General features: G+C 36.6%; 1 protein-coding gene across 1 annotated transcript in view; it reads left to right on the top strand.

Moving 5' to 3' along the window:
• Positions 1 to 8,602, top strand: part of LOC107567057 (ephrin type-A receptor 4a-like) — a 26,487-nt gene extending 17,885 nt beyond the window's left edge. Inside the window, exons 7-9 of the mRNA XM_016252654.1 lie at positions 5,624 to 5,817; positions 6,843 to 6,998; positions 8,392 to 8,602. Of these exons, the coding sequence (XP_016108140.1) occupies positions 5,624 to 5,817; positions 6,843 to 6,998; positions 8,392 to 8,497 (456 nt within the window). The 3' untranslated portion in view covers positions 8,498 to 8,602. The remainder of the gene's footprint in view (positions 1 to 5,623; positions 5,818 to 6,842; positions 6,999 to 8,391) is intronic.
• Positions 8,603 to 12,868: the final 4,266 nt, after the last annotated feature.

Genomic DNA, 12,868 nt, shown 5'->3' with positions numbered 1-12,868 from the left:
TTGTTGGCGAAATAGAGCAAAAACAAGCAATATGGTGTCTAAAACATAAGTCTCTTAATTAACTTATTGTTTATTGAATTCAATGTCACATTTGTAATCATGGTAATTTTTGGAGAGAACGGCACTCTTCGTGTGAAATTGAATAACTATATGAAGTGGTATAAATATATAAATGTTCTGCCATCATGTCTTGAATTTGTGCTCATTCTAAATGCATTTTAATAGACTGAATCATGCAGTGAAAGAAAACACACTAAATGCGCACACGCACTAGTCTAGACTTCACATAATGTATGCGTGCGCTCTGTAGGGATGTTTTGAATGGTTTTTGCAAAATACTCAATAATGTCAAAATGCACATCGTTAAAACAACAATTACGATATTATCACAGACGATATATATCGCACACCCCTAGTTCATATGTGGTCTTATTGGGATGACTTATTTTAGACACAGTATTGTCAGTATTGTATGTTTTGTTCAATTTCACAAACGAAAATAGTTCTAGTCAGTTGTCCAGTTGTCTTTTCGAGCAACACACGTTAGTGTTTTGTTACTGAATGAATCAACACATTTTTAATCGAGTGGTGAATGATTCAGTGACTCATTCATAAAGATGGCCGCTTGCTTCGTCACTGAATTCAATGATGAACTGTCTTTAACTGAAAAATGAGTGTTTACTATTGTCATTTTGCATTATTGACACACTATTTTCCTAATTAATGCTGTTCAGTTGCTTTGACACAATCTGTATTGTTAAAAGCGCTATATAAATAAAGGTGACTTGACTTGACTTGAATGAATTGGCCGTTTGAACAAATCGAGTGAGTGAATAATTCAGTGACTCATTCATGAAGCCAGTCATATGCTTTGTTTCTGAATGAATCAGCCATTTGAACGAATCAGCTGAATGCATGTCTGAATTACTTGTTTATTAAGACAGTGACTTGGTGCCACCTACTGGTGTTTTTTGTTTAATATTGAGTTTTGTTTTCTTGAAAAAAAATAATAATTCCATGTTTACATATTTAAATATAATTGGCTATTCAGTGTTTTTTTTTTCTCATTTAACACAATAATTACTTTATGTGATATGTTGGGGGGTAACTTCTTAGCCGCAATTAACGCGCAATTACTTTGAATTTAAAATTTAGTTATTTTTGTAAATATAATAATATGGTATATCCAGTGATGATCCAGTGAAGCCAAAGTGCAGTTTCCCCCTGCAGTCTTTTAACACTACACCACAATAATTGCTTCCCATGGCTGTTTTAAGCGCTCACATGCTCTCTCGTATTTGCCTTTGGGGAAATGAGAGCGATAGAATGCTGACGTCTATAAATAGATCAGGAAGTGAGGGTAAACTCTGAGCTGAACTGACATATCGAACACCATCAGCGGGGGAGAGCCATGCAGATTTTGGGGTTGGGTTGGGGCTGAATAAACTCTTTCTCCCACCGCGGTGCATCTGCCTGCGGTCCAGTCAAAGGTCACCTGCTCAACAGCAGAATAGGAACACACAGGATGCTGGGTAATGGCTATTTGGGTTGAAAATGGGAGTTTCAGGTTTTGGCCACAAGAATTTTACTCTTGGCTTTTCTGCACGGAAAGTGCATCAGCTCTTTGTAGACAGAAATCTGCTGGCGTAATAGAATTCGACTCAGGCATAGAGTTTCTTTAAAAGACATTAAGTACAGTAGCTTTTACCAGAAGCTAACATCATCTATCGTTTCCTTGTCTCTGTCTAAATACAAACATGATCTCGCTGAATAGACACTGATTCATACAGCAAATAATAACATAGAAGCTTAGAAAAGTGTATACCAGGGATATTAAACTAAAAATAAATAAATACCATTTTCATAACTGATATTTAAATAAATAAATAAATATATACATTATTTTTAAAGCAAAATAGTAATATAAATATTAACAAATTAGTCTTTAAGAATTTCTTAAGTAAATATTGTTTTCATAATTCAAGTAAACAGTCAAAACCCTGTCACCAACCCTGCATTTATTTAATACAAAATACAATAAAACACTAATAATGTGAAATATTATTACAACATAACATTTTTCTGTTTTCTACTTGAACAAATTTTAAAATGAAATTTATTTCTGTGATCAAAGCTGAATTTTCAGCGTCATTACTCCAGTCTTCAGTGTCACATGATCTTCAGAAATCATTGTAATATGCTTAGCTAATTTAATCATTGTAATATGCTTAGAAACATTTCTGTTTATTATCAGTGTTTTATTATTAGTGTTATAAAAACAGTCGTGCTGCTCCATATCTTTGTGGATTTTTATTTTTTATTTTTTTAGGATTAATTGATAAACAAAAGTTCAAAAGAACAGCCTTTGATTGAAAAAGTAATAAATAGATATAATAAAAAGTATTAATAATTTTTTTTTTTAAGCTTGTATACGGCAGTTTATGTATCAGTGTCTACCCAAATAAACAAAAATATACTCCTAAATGTTAAATACAAATAGCTATAAATGTTAATGCAGTAAAGACATTACAAATCACAAGCATCTTTTTAACTATTATTAAAGCACTGCAGCCTCAGATATTGAAAAACACAAAGTACACGGCGAACAGCCGCCTCTCTGTCTTTTGTTATGTAGATGTGCATGTCATATGTCAGTGTATGAGATGACAAGTATATTTGCAGGCAGAGATGAAACACAAGGCGATGCCTAAGTTTTCCCAGCATATCCCAGAAGGAGGTGCACACAGCAGTCACGGTTTTATCAAGCACGACTGACCTTTTTTCCTCCTTTACAGTTGCCAGTGACGGCTTCATCTGCACCTCACATCTCGTTCTGTGCGCCATCATTAATCTGTTTCACACACGCTTGGGAAGGGAGAGTTATTTGATGTTTTATTTAGCGGTTTCTTGAGGGTTCCCCTCAGATCTCGGCTTCCTCGGCTCAGCTAGACGCTGGTGTGTTTCTCTGGCTCTGTCTGTCTGTCAGTCGGTCTCTTTCTCTGTCTGTGTTTTCTCTCTCTGAGTGTTTTCCGCGAGGGATTGCTTTCTGAGCTGCTGCTGCTCTTTGTGATGTGGGAGTGAGGGGCATTTTACAGAGAAGATGCTCTTTGTTGATTCACGGCTCTGATTTCTGTTGCCAGGTTTTGAATCACAGAAAAAGTCAAACTGATCTAATAGACATATCGCGTTCACCCTATAAGGCAAACAAGACATCTTCATAAATTATATATAATATCTGTCAACTGATACACTACAAAAACACATGCTATATACCATTCAAAACATGATTCCTAGGCTCACCAATGCTGCATATATTTAATCGAAAAGGCAGTAAAAACAGTAATATTGTGAAATATTAATTGTGAAATCACAATATGCTGATTAGCTGAAACATTTCTGATTATTATCAATGTTGAAAATTGTTCAGCTGCTTAATATTTCTGTAGCAATTTAGTTTATGTATATATTTATGTATAAACAATATATAAATTATTTAGAGTATATCTATATATATATATGCATATATGTAAGTGTGTGTGTGTGTGTGTGTGTGTGTGTATACTGTGTGTATGTATGTATATATATATAAACTGGCCCTAAACTTTTAATGGTTACAAATATAGGTCTATATCTAGGCCTATATTTTATTATATATTATATGTTTTAATAATATTTAATTCAGTACTATTTAGTGCTGTCAAACGATCAATCGCATCCAAAATAAAAGTTTTTTGTTTACATAATATATGTGTGTATACTGTGTATATTTATTATGTATATATAAACACACACATATGCATGTATATATTTAAGAAAAATATGTTATGTTTATATATTAAATATATTGATATATAATATAAAATATAAGAACATGAATATATAAATGTATAAACATACTGTATGTGTGTGTATTTATATATGCATAATAAATATACACAGTACACACATATATAATGTAAACAAAACTTTTGTTTTGGATGCGATTAATCGTTTGACATTTATTTATTAATTTATTTTATTTTACACTTTACATTTTATTTTAAGGTGTTCCTGTTACAGTGTAAGTATACATTTAAGTACTGAGTAATATTAATAAACTACACATACTTACTATATGGTTAGGGTTAGGATTAGAGTTTGCATGTAACTATGCATAATTTATTGTTTTATGAATGAGCCCTTTATTGTCACTGATCACAGGTACCAGCGAAATTAGCCATCCACCTGTCCATACATACAATATGACAAGGGGGGTAGACAGGACAGGAGGACAGCGAATTTTTTTGAAGAAATACAGCATAACATGAGGGAGGGGAGGATATAAAAAAAACAGACCCCAGACTATGCTCCTATGGGGAGCACAGTGTGGGAACAGGAAAAAAACACCTCAGCAACATAAGCACATCAATACAGATACACACGACTTGCAACAGGGTAGGGGGAGAGGGGAGGTGGAGGTAACCCAGCACAGCCAAGCAGCCATCCGGTCCTGCAGCCATTCTCGGCGCTGATCGCAGACCCGCTTGTCAGACTGGCGGAACAAAGCGGCGAAGGCGAGGGATGTGGGGAGGGTTGGTAAATGTCAGGAGTTGGGGGAAGGAACACAAGAGCGTCTCACTGCAGTACTCTCTCGGGGGAGTAGTTGTCCCAACAGCGGCCTTGGCTGAGGCCAGTGCTGGTTGAGGGGAGCCAAAAGCAGATAAGATTAGGATTGTTTAGTCTTGGGGCAAGTAGCCGCATTCCAGTTTACACGACTACTCTCTTTGTCCATTCTGGTCTCCGAATCGATCCATTTGCCTTTGCAAAGCAGTGAGCTTCTCCGTGATGTTATCCATTTTGCGGTTAATAGTTCCAGTCTCAGTGCTGACCGCTCTGCCCACTGCTTCAATCATGACGGGCAGCCTTGTGAGGCTTTGGTCCGGTTTCTGAATTTCTCGATAAACCAGGGCAATGCCTAATCCAATCAGCATAAGACCTGTTATCATGGTTCCGAATAGGTAGATATCTTCAATGTCCTCCACGGAAAGAGCCGCTAGACACACGACCCGCCACCTTTCCCACGCGTCCATCGTGTAGCCAACGTTCCGGCAGGGCAGTCAGGTTCCCCCGAACCCAAGCTTCTTGTCGAGAAGATGGTGTCAATTGCGTTGAAAGACCAGTTGATCAAATCCATGATTTATTAGATTTTTCTTTTTTAAGTCTGGAGAGCAGTGCGGAGAGAGTCTCTCAAAATTAGGACAGTGGACAAGACGAGAGGAGCAAAAAGCAGGGAAGGTAACGGGGAGGAGAGGGAGAGGAAATGCGACCGCCTTCGCTGAGAGCCAAAGAAGATGATATATAATAGTAAGTACATGTAACGTGTAAGAAGGACACCATAAAATAAAGTGTTACCCGGTTTACTATATTAATATTAATAATGCTGTAATAGCATTACATTACATCCAAACTAGTCTGTTTTGAGGTGGTTGTTCAGTTAGAGCAGCTAGTAGACGGCGAGGTCAGTGTGTGAATTCATCACCTGCTCTCAGCAACAATTCATGAAGCAGAACAATCCGTGTTCGGACATCATATATTTATCGTGGAACATGGTGTAAAATGCCTGCAATCTCTTCTGTTGTCTCAGGTGATAAAGGCAGTGGAGGAGAACTACAGGCTGCCGGGCCCCATGGACTGTCCGACCGCCCTCTATCATCTCATGATGGACTGCTGGCAGAAAGACAGGAACAGCCGGCCCAAATTTGAGGAGATTGTCAGCTTACTGGACAAACTCATCCGCAATCCCAGCAGCCTGAAGGGTCTAGTTAACTCATCGAACAGGTAGACGACCAGCCGTTATTGATTTAGTTGTGTTCATTTGTTCTCGTTCTTTACTGTTCCCAGAGTGTATATGCTAATTAAGCTGTTATTTACGGCATGTGATTAACATCGACTGTGAGATCACAAATGATGTGACGTCTGTGAAGCATTGATAACCGAGGGTTAACCACCCTGCTACACGGCTGTCACAGGAAATCAAGCTTTAAATGACACTGGTGACAAATACGCACTCACATTTAGTGATTTAATGTCGCGTTAAACAGAAGTGACAGTGTGCAAATGACTTCCAATTACTGTGATTATACGTATCGAATACATTTGCGGTCTGTATTCTTACATGTTGGAATCATCCATTATCTGTAATTGTGTTATGCAATTATGTCCAGGTTTAATATGAAATTGATTTGGAGTCTGGGAATGTTTCGCGAGCTGTGTTATTGCACCGTAATTTTCTTTATATGCCTTGGATGATAATATTAGCAAGTGTGGCCAAGAGATCACTGATTATATTAATATGTATAGTCATAATGCGATTTAAATTTAACATGCATATTAAAGCAGAATTATAAGCTGTTTCATACATATACTTGTTCTCAATATTATGTGTGTGCGTGTGTGTGTGTACAAAGTCTGAGTCCCCAGTTAAAATGCTTTTAATTAAATATAACATTTTTATTGCAAATTCCATTTAAAATTGTTAAAATAATTTGAGTTTAATCAAAAATGATGTTTATTTCAAGAACTGTGTGAAGATTTCCAGTTTGGTTTCAAACTTTTGTATAATAACATAGTTATTACAGTATAATAACATATTTATTACAGTGTAATAACAGTTATTATCATATTACACATTTTGAGGGGGAAATTTGCATCATAAATGTTGGATATACCTCAGAAGTTTGTTAGATGGTGTATTATTCTTTGAGTCAGCTCACATCTGTATAAACGTTTTTATTATCCAGCCTTCACTGTAATGTCAGCTCTATAGATTCATTTGTTCACCACTGTACCTGTCTCTCCCGCAGAGTGTCCAATTTATTAGTGGAGCATGGGAGCCCTGAGGGCTGTGTATTCAGATCGGTGGAGGAATGGTTAGAGGCCATAAAAATGGGTCGATACACTGAGCTTTTCATGGAAAGTGGATACACTTCTCTGGAAGTCGTCACTCAAATGACCTTGGAGTAAGTCATCTGTTGTGGAGGTCATTGAGCCTCTTTGCCTTTCACGTACTTGAGAATTGAGTGTATTGAGAGTGTTTTGATCCTGGGAAATGTGGATGCACTTTCTGTTAAAGGCACAATATGTAAGATTTTTTTATTAAAATATCCAAAAACCACTAGAACAGTGTTATATATTTTGCTGACTTGTGTACTTACATTATCCCAAATGTTTCGAAGAATGTTTAAATCCAGAGAAATAAGCAATTTTAACTAGTGGCACGGAGCGTGTCTATAGTGTCATTGTGTCGCCTGCCAATGACGTCATAACCCCTCGATTTCCGGTTGTGTTTTGTAGAAAACATGGAAACAGCAAAGACGCTTTAATATGTTATGCGTTTTATTAGACAGGTGACGACCACACAGAGTAGCATTATAACAGAACTTTCAAACATATCTAGTATGATATCTGCTTTACCCCACATACGCACGACCGGAAGTTTATGTTCTTTCAGAATAGGCTGCACTAATAAAGACATAATTAAGGGTAGCGTTTAACACTAATTGAAATCTTTAGAAATAATAGTCTTTTGCAAACAAAATAAATGAATGGAGACTGGGGAGGGTGACCTTCATTTGTGAGAAAAGACAAACTTGTATCAGTATTATGTCAAATCTTGCTCTGATTCTAATTTGGGATGTCAACAGTGGTGTATAAAGTACCTGAAAGTCATACTCAAGTATAAGTACGGATATTGAAATGTTCCTGTTGCTCAGTGGTAGAGCATTGCGTTAGCAGTGCAAAAGGTCACGGATTCGATTCCCAGGGAACACACATACTGATAAAACATGTATAGCCTTAATGTACTGTAAGTCGCTTTGGATAAAAGCGTATGCTAAATGTACTCAAAAAAAATATTTTACCAGAAAATGACTTTGGTAGAAGTTTAATGGAAGGTTTGAATAATTTTAGTACTTATTTTTTCCCAGTTAGTTGCTATTTATTTATTTATTTGTTTGTTTGTTTGTTTGTTTTGTAAATTATGTTTAGTATTTTCTGTTTTTGTTTTAGTTAACAATAACTTGTTTAAGCCACATGCTGTATAATTTTGATTAGTTGTCATAGATATGTAAATGAACAGCAACAATGTAATTTGTGAAGCAAACTTTTTAAAGATCCATTCTTTTATTTTGTGGAACAACAAGTAACAAAAGTAGTGCCAAAAGTAGCTTTTACAGACAAAAACAGAATTTAAACTATTTACTTTCATTATAAAATGTTCCAATTTAACAAGTCCCTAAAGTTTGGTCCAGTCCAAGTAGATAAATCTTTATTTACGTCTGACTCCAGGTTTTTTAATCATTATCAGTGATATACATTATAGCTAAAAATCACTGATTTATTGTTCTTTTGCAGAGATCTTAGGAGGGTTGGAGTCACTTTGGCCGGCCATCAGAAAAAGATCCTCAACAGCATTCAGGAGATGCGAGTCCAAATGATGAACGCCACTATGCCCATCTGAGAGCGGCCTCAGAGGAACCTCCATCAGCAGCCTAGCACTTTCTACAGACACTTATTTATTGAACGGAACTATTTAATGAAAAATTTGACATTGATGAAAAAAAAATGGCTGGATAGATGGACAAACGGTTACTGTTTCGTTTGTGCAAAGCCTCCAAACTAAAGTGACAGGAGGAACGTGACTGAAATGTTGAGTGGTTGTTTGGAAAAGTGTGGCACATCTCCAGGTAGGACTACTGACTTGGGATCAGGTGTCTCTGGGCTGAATGTATACCATTTGTCCATGACCTCATTCAACAATATTATTACCTCCGGAAGAGACTGCAGTCGGTTTCAGCTTGGATGTCCCCCGCCCCCACAAAAAGTTCACCTGAGGCGAATTCAGACAGTAAGACTGAAGTCATATCACGGGCTGAGGAAACGTATGGCAGTGTTAAACAAAGCAATAGTAGATTTCAAGCTTGATGTTGATTTTACTTCTTTCGAAATTATTGCTTCCTTGTTTCAATAAGAGGACAAAGCAATGGACAGGATCGTTTTCCTTTTGCACAATATCTGTGTCGTGAAGGGTGGAGGAAATTTAATTGGTTTTAAAAATGTGACACGTTTCAAAACCACAAATTTATTTTAGTTCCACTGATGTGTTGGTGTTTTATGTGTAAATAGTGTACAGTTGCGTAGTTGAAGTGGAGCTCAAATGCATCCATCCATGTTCCTGTGATGTTGATATACTTTAGTGCACAGGTGGGCTAACATACTATGTATATTCAGTCCGGTCAATAAATGTTTATATTGCCTCTCAGTGATTCTTTAGATAGAAAATGAACAATTGTTTTACCGTTGATGGAGTGATCTCTACTGTATTTTGCTACCCATATTATTGCCTTGCTCAGTTTTCACAGCTAGGTGGATATTAAAGTCAACATGAAATCACAATGGACCCTATTTTTCTTTCCTAATTCAGATTTTGGGTTTTATTGTGCGCAAATTATAATTGTTTTCTGTAAAATCTTCAACTTGCTCCATATGAAACGACTTTCTTTTTCTAGGCTGCAAACATACCTATTTAGGCAACAAGAGCAGATAACAATACATTTGGATACAGTGAAATATGTGGCGTTATGGAAGTAAACTGGGTTGTGAATATCATTTCATGTTGGCTTTAAGTTGGTTCAGTATGTCAGACATTAGCAAAATCAGTGAAAATAAGTTCAAATTCTACGTGCCACATCTGTCAATTACTGTGGACAATAATTTGGACTCGTCCCTCAGTGTACAGACAAGCATTGAATTGTGTACATTTACAGTAAATAGACAGATAGGCCAGGAAGATAACAGGAGTATTTCACGCAAAAATTAAAATTTGTAGAATATTTACTCCCCTTCAGGCCATTAAATTTGCAAATGAGTTTGTTTCTTCATCAGATTTTGAGAAATGTAGCATTGCATCACTTGCTCACCAGTGGATCCTCTGCAGTGAATGGGTGCCGTAAGAATGAGAGTCCAAACAGCTGATAAAAACATCACAAGTAATCCATACCACTCCAGTCCATAAATGAATGTCTTGTGAAGCCAAAAGCTGCGTGTTTGTAAGAAACAAATCCATAATTGCTTCCATGATATTGCTTTTCTGCTGAATCAGGAGAACAATCTGCACGGATCAAGCACCGTTTACAAGTAAAAATAGTCCAAAACAGCTCTAAACAAATATGTGGGTGGATTTTAATGTGAGAGCCAACAGAGATGGACTTTTTCACTGGAGGAAACGTAGACTCGTATTTTCATCAGAAGTAACAGTTCACAAGACATTAATTATTATTGTGATGTTTTTATCAGCTGTTTGGACTCATTCTGACGGCACCCATTCACTGCAGAGCATCCACTGCTGAGCAAGTGATATAATGCTACATTTTTTGCAAATCTGTTGAAGAAACAACCTCATCTAGATCTTGGATGTGCTAAGGATGAGGATATTTTCATCAAATTTTCATTTTTGGATGAATTATTGCTTTAAAAGCTCTTATTGTTGTAAAGAACATCTCTGGTTGGACAACTTAACATACTAGGTGACGCATTGCACATAGTAGATGACGATTATGTAGTTAGCCTAGGATGCTAATGTTTTCAGTTGTCAGTATCCTTTTCCGACTTCTCAAATACCAGAAGTTGTAGTGTTTTAATGTCTCCCAATCCCATTGTCTTCCATTTTTATGTGCACTGAGGTACAAGTTGAAATGACTGTCTGTGGTAATCAACAACATGCCACACATACATACATACTACTTTATACGTTTCATAATAAAAATAAAATGTTGAATGGTAAGACTCAGAGTCAGAAATGAATAATTCAAAACCAAATTCAAGACATTAGTTCTTTTCTACCCATATTTTAGGTCCATAATTAGCACATTATTATGCTATTAAAACTACTGAAAGGCCACAATATTGTATTCATATTAAAATTGCTTATAATTATGATCAGTATAAGTATTTTCAGTAAGTCCTCTCGCGCCCGGGGAGCAGTTGGGGGTTCGGTGCCTTGCTCAAGGGCACCTCAGTCGTGGTATTGAAGGTGTAGAGAGAGCGCTGTACATTCACTCCCCCCACCTACAATCCCTGCCGGTACCAGACTCGAACCCGAGTCTTACGAGTCTGACTCTTTAACCATTAGGCCACGACTTCCCCACAACTTTATTCTTACATGAATCTCTTACATGAATAACTTACAGTTTTATTTTTAGCTATGCAGGAACGACTGGAATTAACAGGACTGTCTTGACCCCATTGCTGCAAATGCATCTGAATCACTTAATTAAAATTCTCAGAGTGTGTATAATTACAACATTGCATTATGAATAAAGTGCATATGGCTGTTGTAAAGCTTCATTCTGGCAAATCTGGGTATTATGTGCTCCACTTCTTTTAATTTATCTAAAACATGACCAATATGTTTAGATTTAAAAGATCCACAGCTAATTTTCCATGAATACTTCATTAAAAGGATAGTTTACTCAAAAAAAGAGAAAGTTCTGTTATAGAATAAATGTAGACTAAATTATGACAATTTTGGTGAACTAAGATATTGAGATATATTGCCAATACTCATGGTTGGAATGACATCTCAGCCAATCAGATTTGAGAACCAGAACAAACTGTTGTTTGTATATACACACTACATACACTACGTACAAAGAAAAAAAAGGAGGTCATGGTACAAGATGCTGAAAAACTGTGTATATAAACCAATGAGAATTGCAATTGAAATGCTAGAATATGTGGTCATATGTACTATTGTTGGGCACACGTTTTGTTGAAATCCAGTCATCTTAACAGGAATCTGTGCATTCTGCAATGTCACTCTTCATTGTTCAAGTCATTATTTACACACACGTTAATAGGAGAAACAAAAGCCACCAATTGTGTAGAATAACCTTGAAACTACATTCCATCAAGTGCTTCACTAGTCCTCTTCACCACTCGCTACCTTAAACTTCCAGTAAATGTAGGCTGCTATATATGTTAATATCACCTCTTTTGTATTTCACACCAATCCAGTTGTTTGTTATGACACAAAATCTCATCTAACCATTGCGCTCCTTTGGGAAATCACATTTCTAAACATCGCCTTGGGTGTTAATTATCAATCCATGTTTCTGAACCTCAAGGGCATCGTCATCTATCAAATATCGAAATGGCCAAAGATTCCATATCAGCAATACAAGAAACCCCTCCGCACCGTTCATCTGCTAGTCCTGCCTTGCCTCACGTCATATTTGATTGTTCCTTTGATGGCTCATTGCTCGCGGCACGGGCTGTCTGTGCTAATGTTGGAGGTGCGAGTCCCTGGACAGTGTCTTTGACTGGTAATGCAATTTTCATGTATAGAGGTGCCACTAGACCCACAATCCCTTGGGTCATTTAGGAATCATTTGGATTTTAATCATTATGAATGACCTTCATCAGAGTGTCTCCACTCCTGGCAGATTGGGGGGTTTATATGACATGTTTTTACTAAAAGCATATTTTAACACTCTTTGTATCAACGGGTTTGCACAATAAAGCCTTTTCTTTTAACATAGGCTCTTTGGAAAACTGTGCCTACTATTTGCAAAGCCTAAACATTTCCAAAAACATACCTATACATATATACACAGCAGTTATACTTTAGTTTCCACCCAAATTATGATTAAAGAATCCCATTATTGATTAATAAATGATTAATTATCGATTAATGTGTGCTTCTTTGCACAATAGCCATGTTATGGCCTTTCACCACAGTGCATGTTTTGCAAACGAATACATTTTAACATTTGCATCATATAATCCGCTTCATATATATTGCTTTTCTGATGTAGTAAACTTGCTCCGTAGC

This window comes from Sinocyclocheilus grahami, unplaced genomic scaffold (assembly GCF_001515645.1).
Source record: "Sinocyclocheilus grahami isolate Dianchi unplaced genomic scaffold, SAMN03320097.WGS_v1.1 scaffold1124.1, whole genome shotgun sequence".
NCBI classification, from domain to species: Eukaryota; Metazoa; Chordata; class Actinopteri; order Cypriniformes; family Cyprinidae; genus Sinocyclocheilus; species Sinocyclocheilus grahami.
The sequence above is the reverse complement of the archived record's forward strand: the minus strand, read 5'-3'. Positions and strand labels throughout refer to the sequence as shown.